At 36.1% G+C, this 16945-nt stretch overlaps 1 protein-coding gene across 2 annotated transcripts; it reads left to right on the top strand.

Moving 5' to 3' along the window:
- Positions 1-16945, top strand: LOC102220633 (acetylcholine receptor subunit beta-like). Of its 2 annotated transcripts, XM_023346591.1 has the most exons (12): positions 1-113; positions 3592-3725; positions 4688-4732; positions 5879-5988; positions 6122-6230; positions 6430-6577; positions 6669-6854; positions 7540-7763; positions 8523-8704; positions 12474-12612; positions 13892-14062; positions 16877-16945. In XM_023346591.1, the coding sequence occupies exons 1-11, from the start codon at positions 26-28 to the stop codon at positions 14030-14032; spliced, it is 1506 nt and encodes a 501-aa protein (XP_023202359.1). In that variant the 5' UTR covers positions 1-25; the 3' UTR covers positions 14033-14062; positions 16877-16945. The 2 variants fall into 2 exon arrangements, with proteins under 2 accessions (XP_023202359.1, XP_005810462.2); XM_005810405.3 differs by lacking the exon at positions 16877-16945 and having other exon boundaries at positions 13892-14407.

Raw genomic sequence — 16945 nt, 5'->3', positions numbered from 1 at the left:
GACTGCAGCCTTTAACAAGGATGTAATGGTGGCCATCATGGGTCGGATGAGGCTGAGTTTCAACATGGACTCATTTCTCACAATCTGCTGCATTCTTTGTTTCACCTCCACAGGTAGGAAATCTACCTATTTTTAACATGTATTTTATTATGTACATGTTAAAAGTTTGCATTTTTAAAATCTTTATTATTGTTATTTATTTATTTCGGTCACTTTCTGCTTCAATTTCTACTGCTTTGTATTTTTATTGTTTGCTTTCTAATTTTTCAGTTTTTCCATGGCCCATGTATGTGTCTGAATAAGGTCTGATTGAAGGATTTAGCCTTTCCATACACAAGTAAAAAACATTTAGAAAGCAAAAGAAGGGTAAAACACAAGACAAAACTAATACAGAAATAGATGAACAATGTTTAAATTCCTGTCAATGGACTGAAGAAGGTGTACATTTATTATATCTTTATTTATTTTATACACAATCAAAATAGCAAAATATTTTCTGTATATTTTCTCTGCTGATTGTGTAAACAAACTAATAAAAAAAATAATTGTAATCAAACCTTATTGTTTTTGCTGAGCAGCAGTACATAATACTAAAATGTATTGATATTAAAGTGAAAAAATCTGCTTTTTTATTTTTGCAATTTTTTAAAACAAATTTGGATATTAAATAATTCTATTTAAATAAAATAAAAGTAATTCTCTCCCAATTCCTGTTTGACCCCGAATAACACTCAGGAAAACAAGGTGTTGACCTTTTCTGGTCTTTGGCCTGTGGTGCAGTCCGACATCGATATTCTTTATTGACAACATCAAATACAAAATAAAGACACAAATAAACCTCTACAGCTGAAATACACGCGGGAAAAAAAGCAGGATATTTACTTTTATTACCTATTTATCAATACTTTCTGTTTGTATTTTTTATGAAAAAAGGAAAATGTCATCTATTTCTTCCACAGGACCATCTAATGAACGAAATCAACACGTCATTGTTTGTTAATCAGAAAATATTTCCGTCCCCGTTGGAGACGGTGTCCCAGAAATCCCTTTGATCCATCTTCCTCGCAGCGTATCCGTCACATTAGCTCACTGAATGACACTCGTTGACCCTTTTGTGTGTCCTGTTTGTTCCTCACTGTCTCTCCTGAAAATTATATTTTATTTATTATATTTATTAAGCCAGTTCAGCTCTCATAATCCTATTTCCTGCTGTTACCAGGAGAACAATATTGGTGGTTCATAAAAGCTGTTTTGTTGTTCTAAAAGTTTCTGATAACTGACTAAAATTGTGCGTCATTTTAATTACTTATATTAATAATTTTAATTAGTTTAAATATCATTTTCCACAGATTCATTGATGAGATAAGATAAGAATATTTCTGCTGCTTTTGATGATTAGGTCTGACAGCTTGTGAAAAACTTAAATTTTGTTTCTCGAATAATTAAAACATTTTTAAAATTATTTTTAAATAAATATTGAAATGTGGTTGCAGCAACTTTTGAAGATTGATTTTTCTATTTATGCAATCAAAACCTGAATTAATTCATCTGTCTGATTTATATTTTTTACGATAACTTTTTAAAAAGTTTTTACAGTCATATTGAGTTAGTCAGGATATGTGTTCAGATCAGGCTTGATCATCAGATTAAAATCACATTTTTAAAATAAATATTTAAACAGCTTTTGAACATTTCACATTTTATTTATTTAAGTTATTTGAAAAAAATTTTTTTTTTCCTTTTTTAACGGAGGTTAAGATGAAAACTTTGTGAAAAATAGACGCATCTGAAGGAAATTTAGAAGATATTCAACTGCAGATTATGTTGAATTTTGGACTTGAGACTTGTGGGCTAATTATTTTATTGAAATACAGTAATTGAACCCTTGTGGTTGTTAAGACAGTTTTTGTTTTAGATCACTTTGTTTTGTCAATGTTACAAGGCTTTGAATGTCGAGTTAAACGTTATTTTCCGCCAAGGATGTTCACCAAATCCATCCCATCATATCTTTAGGGTATGGCTGGATGATATGCCTGAAAAACCTACCACGGTATAAGTGTTTCATATCAGTCGATATCCATAATTGTCTATTGATAATTAATTATTATTTATTTATTTTAAATATCTGAAATGCTGTCAAACTGGTACTATGGTCTTCCCTGTTTTATTCACAGTTTTTGTTGTTTCTTATTTTTAAGCACTTATGAGGCACAATGGTGGAGCTTTAAATTGCTGCTGTGGCAGTTGCTCAGCATGTTGTTGCTAGGTGACCAAAGAGTGAGTGAGTTGCTAGGTAACCAATGAGTGAGTGAGTTGGTTGAGTCCACCAACCTTGCCTAGCTGGCTGTGAGAGGTTGAGCAGCTAAAGCCTTTCCTCTGGGTCAGAATTCAGTGAATATTCTACATATCCATCCATCCATCCATTTTCTGTTCACCCTTGTCCCTAATGGGGTCGGGAGGGTTGCTGGTGCCCATCTCCAGCTACGTTCCAGGCGAGAGGCGGGGTACACCCTGGACAGGTCGCCAGTCTGTCGCAGGGCAACACAGAGACATACAGGACAAACAACCATGCACACACACACTCACACCTAGGGAGAATTTAGAGAAACCAATTAACCTGACAGTCATGTTTTTGGACTGTGGGAGGAAGCCGGAGTACCCGGAGAGAACCCACGCACGCACAGGGAGAACATGCAAACTCCATGCAGAAAGACCCTGGCCGGGAATCGAACCCAGGACCTTCTTGCTGCAAGGCAACAGTGCTACCAACTGCGCCACTGTGCAGCCCCTATTCTACATATTCAGCCCCTATTCTACATATTGAATATTATTAATATATCACTTGTATTATCTGTCACGTTTCTATGGCGATATATATTCAGTGCAAAGACAACATTTTACCAAGTATTTTTGCCTAATTTCTAGTGCAAATATCTTAGTACTCTTGAAATAAGTCAAAACTAACTTATAAATAACTTTTTAGAAAGATATAGGAACTTGTTTAAAATAAATAATTCCTTAGTATTGATTTTTTTTAAAAAGCACTTGTTCCGTTAAGTAAAATAATCTGCCAATGGAACTAATACTTTTTCATCAATATTCAAGAATTTAGGACTTAAAACAAGCTCCTATTTCTTGTTGAAAGTTACTTGTAAGTTAGTTTTGTCTTATTTCTAGTGTAGAAACTATACAAAAATACTTTAGGGTCATCTTTTACTGAGAGTCTCCCAGGAAGTCCTCATCACCACATTTAAAAAAAAAATTTTTTTTTTGCGAGTTTACTCACCGCCTACTATGAGACGCTCTCTCTTTGCCACCGAGCGGCCATGAGGTCGGTGACCTCTACATTAAATAACAGATCACCCGTGCATCCTGTAGATAGAGTCAGATGATATTTTTAGCCTTTAATCTTAGTGGGAATTGAACACAACACCAAACCGCAGCAGGTGCGACTTATCGATCCAGAGATCAAACACGCTGCCTTTCAGAGGCTTACGCTGGGAGTTCAAGCGCACTTTGTCCAACCATCCTTTAAGCCGTTTCACATTTCTTTCCTGCACTATTCGTCACAGTGAATATTTGGTCCTCCAGGCGCCTCAGAGACGGAGCGAAGACTCCATGAGAAGTTGTTCCAGGACTACAACGTGAAGGTCAGGCCGGCTCGCCACTGGAAGGAGAGGGTGACGGTGCGCGTGGGGATGACGCTGTCCCAGCTCATCGGCTTGGTAAATGTCCAGCAAAACCAATAGAAACCCTCACTTATTACTGACTAAGATGTGTATACAGGAGAGGTGGGACTCCATTGTAAACACTTATTGAGTTAATTTCAGAGTTGGCAATTAGACTAAACAAAAACAAAATCGTACCTTTTGGTTGTAGGTTTGAGTGCAAATAGAAGGTTTTTTTTGAGTGAATAATTTGTTAATATTGATAAAAAGTAGTGTTTTTCCAGACAGATTATTTTACTTTGTTTATTTCTGTGTTGTAAATGAAACAATCTGCCAGTGAAACTAGTACTTTTCATCAATAGTAAGGGATTATTGATGTTAAACAAGCTTCTATAAGTTAGCTTTGTCTTATTGTGTGAACAAAGATATTTGTACTACAAACTAGACCAAGTAAAATTTTTAGAATGTTAAACTTGAGAGAATACGAAACCATTTTCATTATTCTAAAACTTAAAACCAAAGTGGACATTGTTGCTCTTTAATTTAAAAAGCTAAATAAATGTCTTGTAGTAGATATTGTAAAAATAATAAAATTTTTTGCATGTAGCTTTTGTGGCGCTAAACAAATTTGATTTAGCTAGATGGATGGAAAAAATGGCTCTCAGGACTGTAAAGGTAACTGATAGTCTTCTAAATGGAAAAAGGAGGATAAATAATCTCACTCTGAAGGCTACAAGCTTTGGAAATATTACCAAAGAACACAAAGTTCTGTCCTACAGGCACAGAGGAGTCATACAGCCTGTTAGAAGCAGGGAAACCAATAATGTAGATACATATGGTGCCATGTAAAAATTGTTTTTAAAGAAGTACAGTTTTTTCCTGCTAAATAAATGTGCAAAAGTATGACTAGACAGTGTATTTCCCTGATTATCCAAAACAACATATTGTGACAAAGTAAATCTAGATGTCAACAGCATACATTAACGAACATGAACGTTTTCCTTTCTGTCCTGCTACAGAATGAAAAGAACAGCGAGATGACAACAAACGTGTTCATGAATCTGGTATGGACATAAAAACACTTTTCTGTAACACCAACCCACTTTCTGACTCCCAAAAGGGATCCACCACTAGATGAACATGCTGGTCTAAATATGTTGTAATTTATGCATCAACCTAAATGTTGTTGTTTATCATACATAAAAACTCATAATTACTTCAAAAATCTTTATTATATTTATTGCTTACAGAGCTTGCCTTTTATATATACACAAAATATTTATTGAACCAAACAAATGTGATTGACTTTGGAGCTACTGTTTACCATATTAGCTATAGTTAACAGCATTAGCAGGAGCTAACAGCATTAGCAGGAGCTAACATGGAATCTAAACTAATCAGTGGGTAATGAATGGATGTTTAAAGTGTCAATGAATCATCTTTAAATCTTTGTAACACGACACAAGGTACAAAAATGACTGTTCAGAGTGAACGGCGCTAGCATTAGCATGTAGCATACATCATCTATCCAACATGATGTCTTTGCAGCAATATTTTCTTTAAATTTAATAGAAAACTTGACCTATGGTATTTTTCCCTGTATTGTTTTCACATCTGAAGAGAATATTTATCAAAGTTTATTGTTACAACTAGTTGTGGATCCCTTTAATGGTTGTAGGGTCGTTGTAGATAGAAGAAACAAGGGAGTGAATTTCCCGCCAAAAAATTCAGAAATGTTGAAATCAATCTCAGAACATTTTTAGAAAAAACAAGGACAGTTCTGAAATTGAAAGTGGAAAAGGTTCTAGAAATTTTAAGATTAAGCTTAGAAATTTTCTTTAAAAAAAAACTTGTAAATTTCCATTGGAGATTTCAAAGTCAAAAATGTTAAACTTTTGGAAATTTTCAGAGTTTCTACAGTTGAAAAGTTTTGACTTTTCAGACTCAGGAATTTCTGAGTTTTTTTCTAGTAAACAACTAATATTTTTTGTGGAATTTTATTCTCATTTTTTCTTTCTACAATGGGCATAATACAGCATTTTACTTTGTAAAACTTAATTGTACTTTGTAAAACTTAATAATATAGTGTAAAACTTCAATATATTTAACTAATGGATTTAATCTCTGCTCAGGGTAGCCAGCATTGACGTCAGTTACTCAAAAAATATCTGGTCTTCTTTTGTCTTCTGTTTTTTCTGCATCCATCCCAGAACTGGACAGACTACAGGTTGTCATGGAAACCGGAGGAATACGACAACATTGCTGTTGTGAGGATTCCTCCCAACAAGGTGTGGCGTCCTGACATCTACCTCATAAACAAGTGAGTGACGTGTCTCCACCAACACAATAACCCATCATGACTGAGGCAACAGGTTTGATGCAATAAATAAATGAGTGATTTTATGCATAAATGTGTGTAAAGGTCTCACGTTTGTCTTTATTCCCCCTCACAGTCACGACGGGCAGTTTGACGTGGCTCTGTACGTTAACGTCTTGGTTTACAGTAATGGTATGGTCTCTTGGTTGCCACCTGCCATCTACCGTAGCTCCTGCTCCATTGAGGTATAAAACTAACCTAGATCCTATAAATGAATAGTTTGTGTCTATCAAATCCCAATTTTCTGGCTTTTTACTACATTAACTTGGTGTCAAAAATTTGAAAGCTTGTAAACAGGCTAGTAGTAGCTTGAGACAAAAATATAGCTTCTTGTTGATGGTAAATAAAAGTATATTGTGTTTGGTTCTGTTATATAATCTGTAGGTGGCATATTTCCCATTTGATTGGCAAAACTGCAGCATGGTTTTCCGCTCGTACACCTACGACTCTTCAGAGGTCGACCTGCAGGTCTACCTTGATGAGAACGGGACAGAAATCCATGAGATCGTAATTGATAAAAATGCTTTCACAGGTTTGTTCCAAACAGACATTTATCTAAACCCATTTATTCTGGTACTTATTAATTTCTTTGACATGTTGGCGTGTCTTTTCCTTCGCCACAGAGAATGGAGAATGGGCCATACGTCACAAACCAAGCAGGAAGAACGTTGGAGATGATCTGTACGAGGACATCACCTTCTACCTCATCATAGAGAGGAAGCCTCTCTTCTACATCATCAACATCATCGTGCCCTGCATCCTCACCAGTGTGTTGGCTATATTCGTCTTCTATCTGCCTCCTGGAGCAGGTCAGCATGAAATTAATACAGAAACTGATGCTTTATGTGGGATCATCATAAGCTGCTCTTGACCTTTTGCAAAACATCTAGAAAAAACAGACATTTTGAGATTGTCAGAAATTTTCTACAAAAAACATTGAAATGTCTGAGTTTGAAAAGTGAAAAATTTGCTGGAAAAAAGTCTCAAAAGTCAAAACTTTTCTGACTTTCAAAACTCAGAAATTTCGGGCAGAAATGTACTCCTCTTTTTTTTAATCAACAGTGTCCTTTATGTGCCATCGTAACTTGGGTTTTATGGACCGCTGTGTTTACAAATGTTGGAAATGGCTAGCTCAAAGAACGACCCAAACCTCCTTAATTTGATAAAAATTGCCAACTTTTCCTGAATTTACTCCACATGATTTAAACTACTTTGCCATAAACAACACATGCTACATGGTGCAGACACTCTGTCTGAGCCGATGAATATTTGACCAGTTGGAGGCTCTCAGATTGTGAGGAGACCATTGGACTTTTAGCGAAAGATGATGACTCCATTATTAGGTTTGGAAAAGTAAAAAATGGGCAAAATCTTTAAAATCAGAATTGCTCTCTTTTAAAGCAAATATGAACACTGTTTGGAGCTATTTATTCTTGCTCTAGTAGGGAGCTTGTGTATAAATCCTAACTTGTTTTTTTACTCTTCTGTTTCCAGGGGAGAAGATGACTCTCTCCATTTCCGTCCTGATCGCTCTCACTGTCTTTATGTTGCTGCTGGCCGACAGAGTCCCTGAAACTTCACTCGGCATCCCTATTATCGTCAAATATGTCATGTTCACCATGATCCTGGTCACCTTCTCCGTCATCCTGAGCGTCGTCGTCCTCAACCTGCACCACCGAACGCCCAGCACCCACATCATGCCAAACTGGGTTAGGAAGGTAAGAATCGCCTTTCTATTGACACTTTGCAACTACGTCACTTAATCACGTTGACGTGCCATGATGGACATCCTAAATTAGGAACAGGAGTATTGAACATGATTGTTTTTCCAATATAGTTATAGTTTCTGCTTGTTCACGTTGAGCTAGTTTGTCTGTTAAAGTAGCACACGTAGTTGGGGCTAATAGACGGCAGTGGTTACAAAAGTTGGAAATGGCTAGCTAGACTTGTCATAAACACCGTTTCACTGTTTGACTTAAAAGTTTAGATGCTAACCCGTTTTGTTCATACATGATGGGCTACATGGTGGTGCGGCATTGTCTCCATGGTTACTAAAGATTAGACACGTGCAATAATGCATATATCTGATTGCATCATACTTGCTTATAAAGCATATGAACTTTATTCTGTGTACTTTGTAAAAAAGTGTTGGCTCAAATCCACAAGTACACTGAGGTCTGCTAGTCCTTCCTGCTAGCCTTTGCCACCGTCTTCCTTCCTCATTAAAAGTTGCACAAAAAAATAAGTTTAGTTTGCATACTTGTCTGTTTGCAGCCGATCATGTAGCAACTATGACCATTTTACAGTGAAATCAACTGAATAAAAGTGATGCTAGGCTATCAACTGTAGGCTACAAATCTAATGCATCATGGCGGATGGCACACTTTCTGAAAAGTGTAATGTTACGTGTAAAGGGTCAGTACCAATTTAAAATCCCATTTGACAGCTTCACTTTACTGATAAACCTAAATTTGCAGGTGTTCATTCACATCCTGCCCAGATACATTGGCATGATGAGACCAAACCCAGAAGAACCTTTACTGGAGAAGGACTCTGAGAAGGACGACACGTCGTTCCGTGCTTTCAGTGGACGCCAACCTGGAGGAGAGTACTTATTCCGCAAGATCAACCCTGATCTTGTCTTACCATGGAGAGGGAGGTAAGGTTATGCTTAGGTCAAAGAAAAAGCAAATTCTTAGATTAAAGGAGACCTTTTATATAAAATTCACATTTTGGACATTTTTATACTTCCTTTTAGGTCTCTACTGCTTACGAAAATAAAACTTTTTTGGCAATAAATAATGTTTTTTGGTGTCTGGAAAGTGAGCTGTTTCAAAATCCTCCCGATTGTTAAGTCACTATTACACCTTTCACAATGGAATATCCTGCCGGAAGGTAATTATTGCAATAAATGATACTATTGTTGTTTTGAGACCATTTTCAAGTAATATATTGATAATGGAACAATAATGCAAGCTAGCCCTGTTAAAAACAAACTTTAATTTTGTACAGAACATTTCACACTCTAACTAGAAGATTTGTTAATTATTCAAAATAAAACACAACAACAAAAACAATTAAAACGGAAATAAAAACCACTTGCAAATAAAAACATAAATAAAATAGAGTAGAATATCTCAACAAAATTGCCCTTCAAAAAATATCAGAAAGGAAATTATCAAGTGTTTTAATTAATTATGCCATTGATTTATTGCTTATTGTGACAGTCACATTCAAAAAGCACTTTGCCGTTACCTAGCAACCCAGCCGAGGAAAAGGAAATTAAATGATGTTGTACTGTAACTCATTAATTCAATTCTTGTCAGAGTTATCGTCGACAGTGATGGCTTTTGGCAGGAAACATCTCCTGTAGCAGTTTATATTACAGTGAATCTGAAGACGCCTCTGACTGAAAATACTCTGTTTTCCCAAGACAGTCTCATGAAGAGGATGGTCAGGGTTGTCCATCATCTTTTTGATTTTATGATGAATCCTTCTTTGCATTTTCACCTCCATTATTCATTTTATTTATGCTATTTACCGCTGTATGCGCTGTACAATGACTGCTGGAAAAGGCAAGTGCTTTGTTGTTGACTTACCATCCAGAAACCACTTGCAGCATTCTTGTTGGGTGTGCAGGAAGCTCCACTTCTGCTTTTCAAAGATGTATGATTGTATAATTGCGCATCTTTTTGTAGCCTTTTTCACGTGCGAGTGTAAACGTTGATTTGGGAGCCAGCAGCAGCTTATTGGGATTTAAAGCGACAAGACGTCCTAAAACAGACAATAGTCTGAAATAACCCGACTGAAATCTCATTTTCTACAAATGATTTCATGTAAAAAAACAAAAATGTAAGAAGCATGTTTTATATAACTGACAGACCCATCCTAACCTTTAAAATTTCAGAATTTGTAACTTGGCCTACTTTTTGGGATTTGTTTGAAATGTAATAAAAAAATAAATTATTTCATTTGTACATGTTTATTTTAAAGATATAAAGTTACAGCTGACTTCACTGTGGCTAATATTGAAAAATAAATTCTTGAAACTTGCCACTTGACTCTGGCATCAGAAGCATTTCGGCGCTCTCATGAACCAGGCCCGGTTCCTCGGCATCTCCCGGCCCGTTCCAGAGGCATCAGATTCAGCCTCAGCTAAGCCCCACACTTCCATTGACAGTCGCCAGCGACTAAGCCTCTATTTAGGTTGGGCATTAGGGGGTAATCCCACTGAAAGGAGGAGGAGGGTGGCGAAAGAACAGAAAGGGAGAGATGGCCGCCATTGTTGAGTGATCGGGCCACAAGAGGCCTGATGTTCAATGGAGTAGAAACAAAGAGCTTTCATCGACATGTCTGCATTTTACTTGTGCTGTTTAGCTTGCAAGGCAATCAGACTGAAGGTATTTTGGTTAATTTTACCCGTTTGTGAGTTTTAATTTGGTAGAAACTGTGGGACAAAAAGTGTTTATCTCATGTCCAGATGGTTGACAATAAATTGTCCCAGAAGTTATTGCGATAAATGATAATATTGTTGTTTTGAGACTACTTTCAAGTAATATAAACGTAATGGCATAATAATGCAAGAACACAACTTTAAATTCTAATGAACGTTTAACATTGGAATATCCAAATAGATAAACGACAAATAATATGAATTATGAAGTTTCTGAAGACTTAATTATCCTCCAAAATAGAGCTAGTTGAGACCAAAAGACCAGACTGGACTCTGGTGTCAAGGTTTTGGTAGAAAGAGAAAAATTATAAATCATGCAAATGGAAATTGTTTTTAGTTAGTTTTAATTTATCATCTGGTGAATTGATTTATTACTTATTGTGATAGATCTACTTGAAATAAATAAATACAAATGATTGTTTTGGGGTTTTTTTTGGACATTTAAAATGTCTTCCAGTGTCAGTGTGGAGTGTTCTGTACAAAATTAAAATTTACTGGTCTTTGAGTGGGCGAACCTGAACTATTGTCAATATATTACTTGAAAATGATCTCAAAATGTCCAGCAAATTTGTTATCAAATTACTGTCCTGGATACACAATTAGCTTTCCTGGTCCTTCATCAATCGATTCCTGGAACACTTTTATTTCTTTGAATGCATTCCGGTTGTATAAGTGTGCGCACACCTGTCACAGTGAGGCCATTTATTATACAGTCTGTGTATGTAGTGTACAGTTACACGGCGTGCGTGGTGGTAAAGTGTGGCACCAGCAGGAGGGAGGGCTCAGACGAGCCAGACACACAGAGACGGTGCGACAACACATGAATGAAGCAGCTGATTGAAGGGTGATGTGTGTGTTTGTAGATTAGTGAAAAGGAACAGTTCATAGTGCTGTGCGTGATGCATACTGGCCACATTCAATACCGCAGATTGCTGGAGAGCTGAACATTGTGATTACCTGGGTTTGAGACGAAGCTAAAAGCGTAAAACGCTCACCCTAATGTTTAGAAATGACAAGCGAGCCTTTAGCTCACGCGCTTTTAAAAAACGAGTTTTGTTTTAACAAAATTATAACCTGTAAAGTTTGTCAAAACTGGTTTACTTGTTCTTTAAATTCATTTTGTAGAGTCAAAAAGGTATTTTCTCCTGTTACTCCGCCCTTGGCAGTTGGTGGTTGCCGTGGCAACCAGTAACTGTCAGCCCCTCCCCCGTTTTTCTGTTGCTCTCTGTAACTGTAGTTTGAATTACTCTGTGCTTTCTTTATAAGTATTATATTTTAATATTTTATATATATAATATATATTTTATAAGCAGGGTTTCATGCTAATTTTTAGCATCAGAACTCTGTGTCTAAACCGACCAGCACACTTTGGCAGGCCCCAGTTAAATTTCTTCAGGAATTTTCTAGTTTTAAGCTAATATGCAAAATTTTTATCCTAGGATTTCTCTGAATTTATCAGTTTTGATTTTGTTGTGGTCTGAATTCTAACTTAAATGTTTATTTAACTGAAACAACACAGAAAGTCATCACATTAAATCTGCTAATTGTGACAGAATTTTAATGGATTACGTTTAGCTCGTATGCTAAGCTGGTATGCTAATCTTACATGCTAAGTACCGTTTGGATGCATCAATCTGTATGTACAGTCAGATGTTTTGTTATCAAAATCTTAATAATGTTCATTTAATTGATACAATACAAAAAACTAACCATAGTTACTGATAGAATTTTAACACGGTTTGCTAGCTGGTGTGCTAACTGTTAGTACGTTACTGCTAACTGCCAAGTTTTATCTTAGTTTTTATATTGTCACTCATGTTTTGAGGCCAAAATTTCCACCATTTTTCATTCAGGTACCAAAAATTCATTAAATTAATATGATGACGATGTAGTAAGCTAAGGTAGCTAAGCTAGCCACATTTTGGGTTAGTTAGAAATTCATTCCTCACTCATTCCCTTTGTGCGTTTATTTCAGGTGTGAGAGCACAGTGCAGCTCCAGCAGCTCCCGGACTCGGACCGGTTCTGCCTGATCCTCCCTCCTAACCTGAAGTCGGCCATCGATGCCGTGACCTACATAGCCGAGCAGCTGAAGAAGCAGGACACGGACGATTCGGTGAGTGTTTGGGCCGTACGAGTGGCGGATTGTAAATAAATACATTTACTTTAGTACTGTAGTTAAGTACATTTTTTGAGTATCTTTATTTGATTATTTATTTTGGGGAACTTTTAACTTTCGACTGCACTACATTTCTAGGAAGCTCGTTCTTTTGACTCAGAATGGCTTTGTAGTCCGCTGTTAGCTCAATGTCTGATGTTTGTAAGCTTCTATGTTAATTATGGCACCATTTCATTACCAGTGTTGCTGTTAGTGGGGAGAATCTCCTTGTTTTTTCCTTCTTATAGGTTTTGGTATGTTTTAATTTAAATGATGATAATAATAGAAAAAGGAAATATTTGTCACTTTTTAATTACATTTTTATGCCTAAGTTTGTACAACAGCATATGAGGGCCATCGTAGACAGAAAAAAAAGAACAAATTTCCGCCAAAAAACTTTGATATTTCAAGATTAATCTCAGAACTTTTCTGGAAGAAAAAGATTTTTATTTCTGATTTAAAGTCAAAATTTCTGAGGAAAAAAAACTCCGAAAATTTGATATTGATCTCAGAACATTTCTAGAAAAAACTTGGACATTTCTCAGTTTCAGAAGTTGAAAAATGTTTGACGTTTGAAACTCTTTGGAAATTTAGAGTTTCAACTTTTAAACTAAAAAAGAAATTCAAAAGTCTGTTTTTGACTTTTTGACCTAAAAAATGTCCAATTTGTAAAAAAAACAAATTTTTAAATTAATCTCAAATGTTCGGGGAAAAACCTTGTGAACTAAGACATTTCAAAGTTTTTCTTTGAAAATTTCAAAGATTAATCTCAAAATTTCAGAGTGTTTTCTCACAAATTGGACATTCCATGAGTTAAAAAAGTGAAAAATATTGGAGTGGTTTTTTTTTGGTGGAAAGTTTTTTTCCTTCCTACAATGACCTTAATATGCTGCCGTAGAAGTTTTTCACAGGGGTTAGACTTTTAGTAGATGTCAGCAAGTTCCAGGGTTCTCTAAAAGCACTTAGAAAAAATATACAGAAATGTATTGATATTAGAAAACACAATTTGTACTTTTGAGTATCTTCATATGTAACTACTTATGTACTTGAACATGAGGAACCTTTTGACTGAGCCATGTTTACTTGTATTTGAGCGAGCTTTAATCATGAGTATCAATACTTTTACTGAAGTACTAGAGCGGAGTACTTTATGCACCATTAGGCCCAAACCAGCTCTGATTTGTGGCGCTGAATGGAGCCGAGTCAGCGCTAACAGGAAGTACCGTTTGTGTTCCAGATGACAGGAGACTGGCAGTTCATCGCCCTGGTGGTGGACCGCCTCTTCCTGTGGCTGTTTGTCATCATCACCACCCTGGGAACCCTGGCCGTGTTCCTGGATGCTAGTTTTAATTACACACCGGACGACCCGTTCCCATAAAGGACAGCATCGCTAAAACACGCTGTGCAGGTCAAACGCTCCCCAAGTCGGACTTTCCTTGACCAAACTGTTCTGTTTGGTTCTGGTCAGCTTGTTTTGTAAAGTTGCCTTTCTCTGAAAAGTAAACAGATGCCAAATGTTGAATCAAATGTGTTATTTTTCTACAATTTATGTATTCAGTCCTGTTTTATGGCACCAAAAACTTGAATTTTGTGCATTTTGCACTTAAAACTCACTGGGTGTAGTTTATATTTTTATCCAGTAGAGGGCAGTGTATATATTTTAATCAAGGCTGCAGCAGCCAAGGGAACCTCTGTAATGCTGCTTCATGTTTTATTGCTGCACTTCTGTTGTTGTGTTTAAGAAAGCCACATTCTGAAGCAGGGATTTTACTATTATTATAATAATAGTAATAGTTATTTTGCATTTTTATTGGATTTTCAGTCAAATCCAACTGAAAACTGCAGTTTTATTTGTTAAAATCCTTAAAGGGATTTACTTTCCTGTCCCTTTATTTTTGTTTGAGATACCAAATTACAGTCTGGAAGAAACTCTGAAGAAATGTACAAGTTAAAATCTCAAACATGAGAACATTTCTTATTACTGGCTCTCAAAAGTGTGCATATTTTAAAATAGAAACCATTTTACTGTTAGTACAAAACATCCACTGACATTCACAGATCATGTTAAATCAGCCCAATGTTGCTATTCTGTGTTGCTACCACAATTAGCAACACAGAGTAGCAACATTTAGTTGCTGCTTTTTTCCCCCTCTGTGTCTGAGCAAAATGAAAGCGATAGCATTAGGCAGGATCTACAGTATAATCCGAATTTTAACTTCCCTTCCATCCACAGCATGTGTAGCATTAGCTTAAAGTAGCTTTTTAGGACAAATTTACGCAGGTTGAGTCATGTAACGGATAAAATAACATTTTGACAACTACATTAATGTAGTGGAGTTAAAAGAAAAAACGTTTATGTGGAAAACAGTGAGCCTCACACAACCAACCAATTGTTCATTTAAAGTTGGTTATTCAGGGTAAACATGCATTTGAACAAACCTGAGCACATCAGAGTAACAATGCTGGTCAGAAGGGGAGCATAAATATATAGAGTGTTTGTGCTTTAGATTAGCCTCCAGTTTTTTGTCATATGTGATGTTTTCCTACTATCATGAATTACAGACACATTGGTTAGAACTCCAAACTAAAGCTTTCAGTCAGTAATTCTCCTCTTCCACGTTGAATAAATCTGCATTTAAATTTTTACGATATTAACTGAAACTGGATTATTAAGACTAAAATGTTTGTAGTGGCACAACTAAGTTTGGTTATGTAAATAAAACTTCATCACTCATTTCTTTTTCCTCTTTCATTTGTTAAACTTGGTCATGGAAATGAAAATGATCTTTATGAGATACAACCATGAATTCAGTTAAAATCGTGAATTTTAAAAACATTATGATATATATCAGGGATTCCCAAACATTTCAGCCTGTCACTCCCAAAATAACAGTGTCAGAAACTGGCAACCCTGTAAAAATACATAAAATTATCTATTTATTTACAAATACATTTATAGAGCGTTTTAAAATGAATTTATTGTATAAAAATGATTAAAATGTGTATTACTGTACATTATTTAATGGTACATTTATTTATTTCGTAATATATTTATTTGTTAAATTTTGTCCCTGTATAAACCTCAGGTGTGACATCACTAAAGCATTTTGCGACCCCTCACTTGGTGTCCCACGACCCCCCTGGGGCCCTGATCCCCATTTTAAGAAACCCTAATACACACAAAAATTTAAAGGGGCCCTATTATGAAAATGTCACATTTTGCATGTTTCTATTTTCTATTTGTGTCTTTACTGGTTTGAAAAGGCCCAAGCTCTGCCCTCCCAGCTGTTTTTGTCAATAAATTAATGTTTTTTGGTTTCTGGAAAACGAGTCGTTTCAAAAACCTCCAAATTAAGTCATATTCCACGAGCCAAGCCCGTTTCCTAGCAACCCCAGCTGAACTCGAGCACATTTGGATTGGCTGCTGGAAAAGACAAGTGTTTTGTTGTTGACTTACCATCCAGACACCACTTACTCTTTTCTTGCTGGTTGTGCAGGACTCTCCAATTCTGCTTTTCAAAGCTGTACGGTTCTACAATTGCATATCTGTTTGCAGCCATTTTCATGTGTGAGTGTAAATGTTGAGATGGGGGGTGTGGTCAGCAGCAGCTTGAGGTTGTTAAAGAAGCTCATTTTGAAAGAAGCTCAAAACAGGCAGAACTGAAAGAATTTTAATAAATGTGTTTAAAATGTTTTGAATAGACCACAGATATATTTTAACCTGTTCAGGGAAGAATAATAGATCACCTCTACAGTGTAAGTGAAAACTATGAAACCATAAGACTTTTGACAAATTCTGCAAAATGCCCAAGTGGGCGGAGCCAAGAGCTATGGAGGGGGCGTGGCTAAGAATGGAAATTAGATGGGGGGAGGGGCTTGGTCAGGAAGATAGAGGCACTTTGTTGCTATATTTATTGACTTCTTGGACCACTCTGACTTTTCTTCATAAAATTATTTTTTTTAAACTGTTGGTTGTTATGGCAACAACACTGCAGCTCAGCAAAATTCACACAAACACAGATATAGAACCCTAAATAATCTATTTAGACAAGTTATCAGCAATATATATATATACACAGTATATACAAGTTATCAGCTATAGATATATACAGTATATACTGTATATATCTATATATATATATATATATTTAGGGGTTAGTTGCATTTTATTTCTGCTAGCATTTTTTTTTGAGTCTTGTTTTTCTTGCGTTCCATCCTGCAGACCAGAAGAATGAAGCCACAAGACCAAGAGGAGGACAGGCGCCGCTGCCCTCATTCACACCCCACAGAG

The sequence above is a fragment of the Xiphophorus maculatus genome, chromosome 14 (assembly GCF_002775205.1).
Source record: "Xiphophorus maculatus strain JP 163 A chromosome 14, X_maculatus-5.0-male, whole genome shotgun sequence".
Taxonomy (NCBI): Eukaryota; Metazoa; Chordata; class Actinopteri; order Cyprinodontiformes; family Poeciliidae; genus Xiphophorus; species Xiphophorus maculatus.
This window is presented reverse-complemented; position numbering and strand designations above follow the sequence as displayed.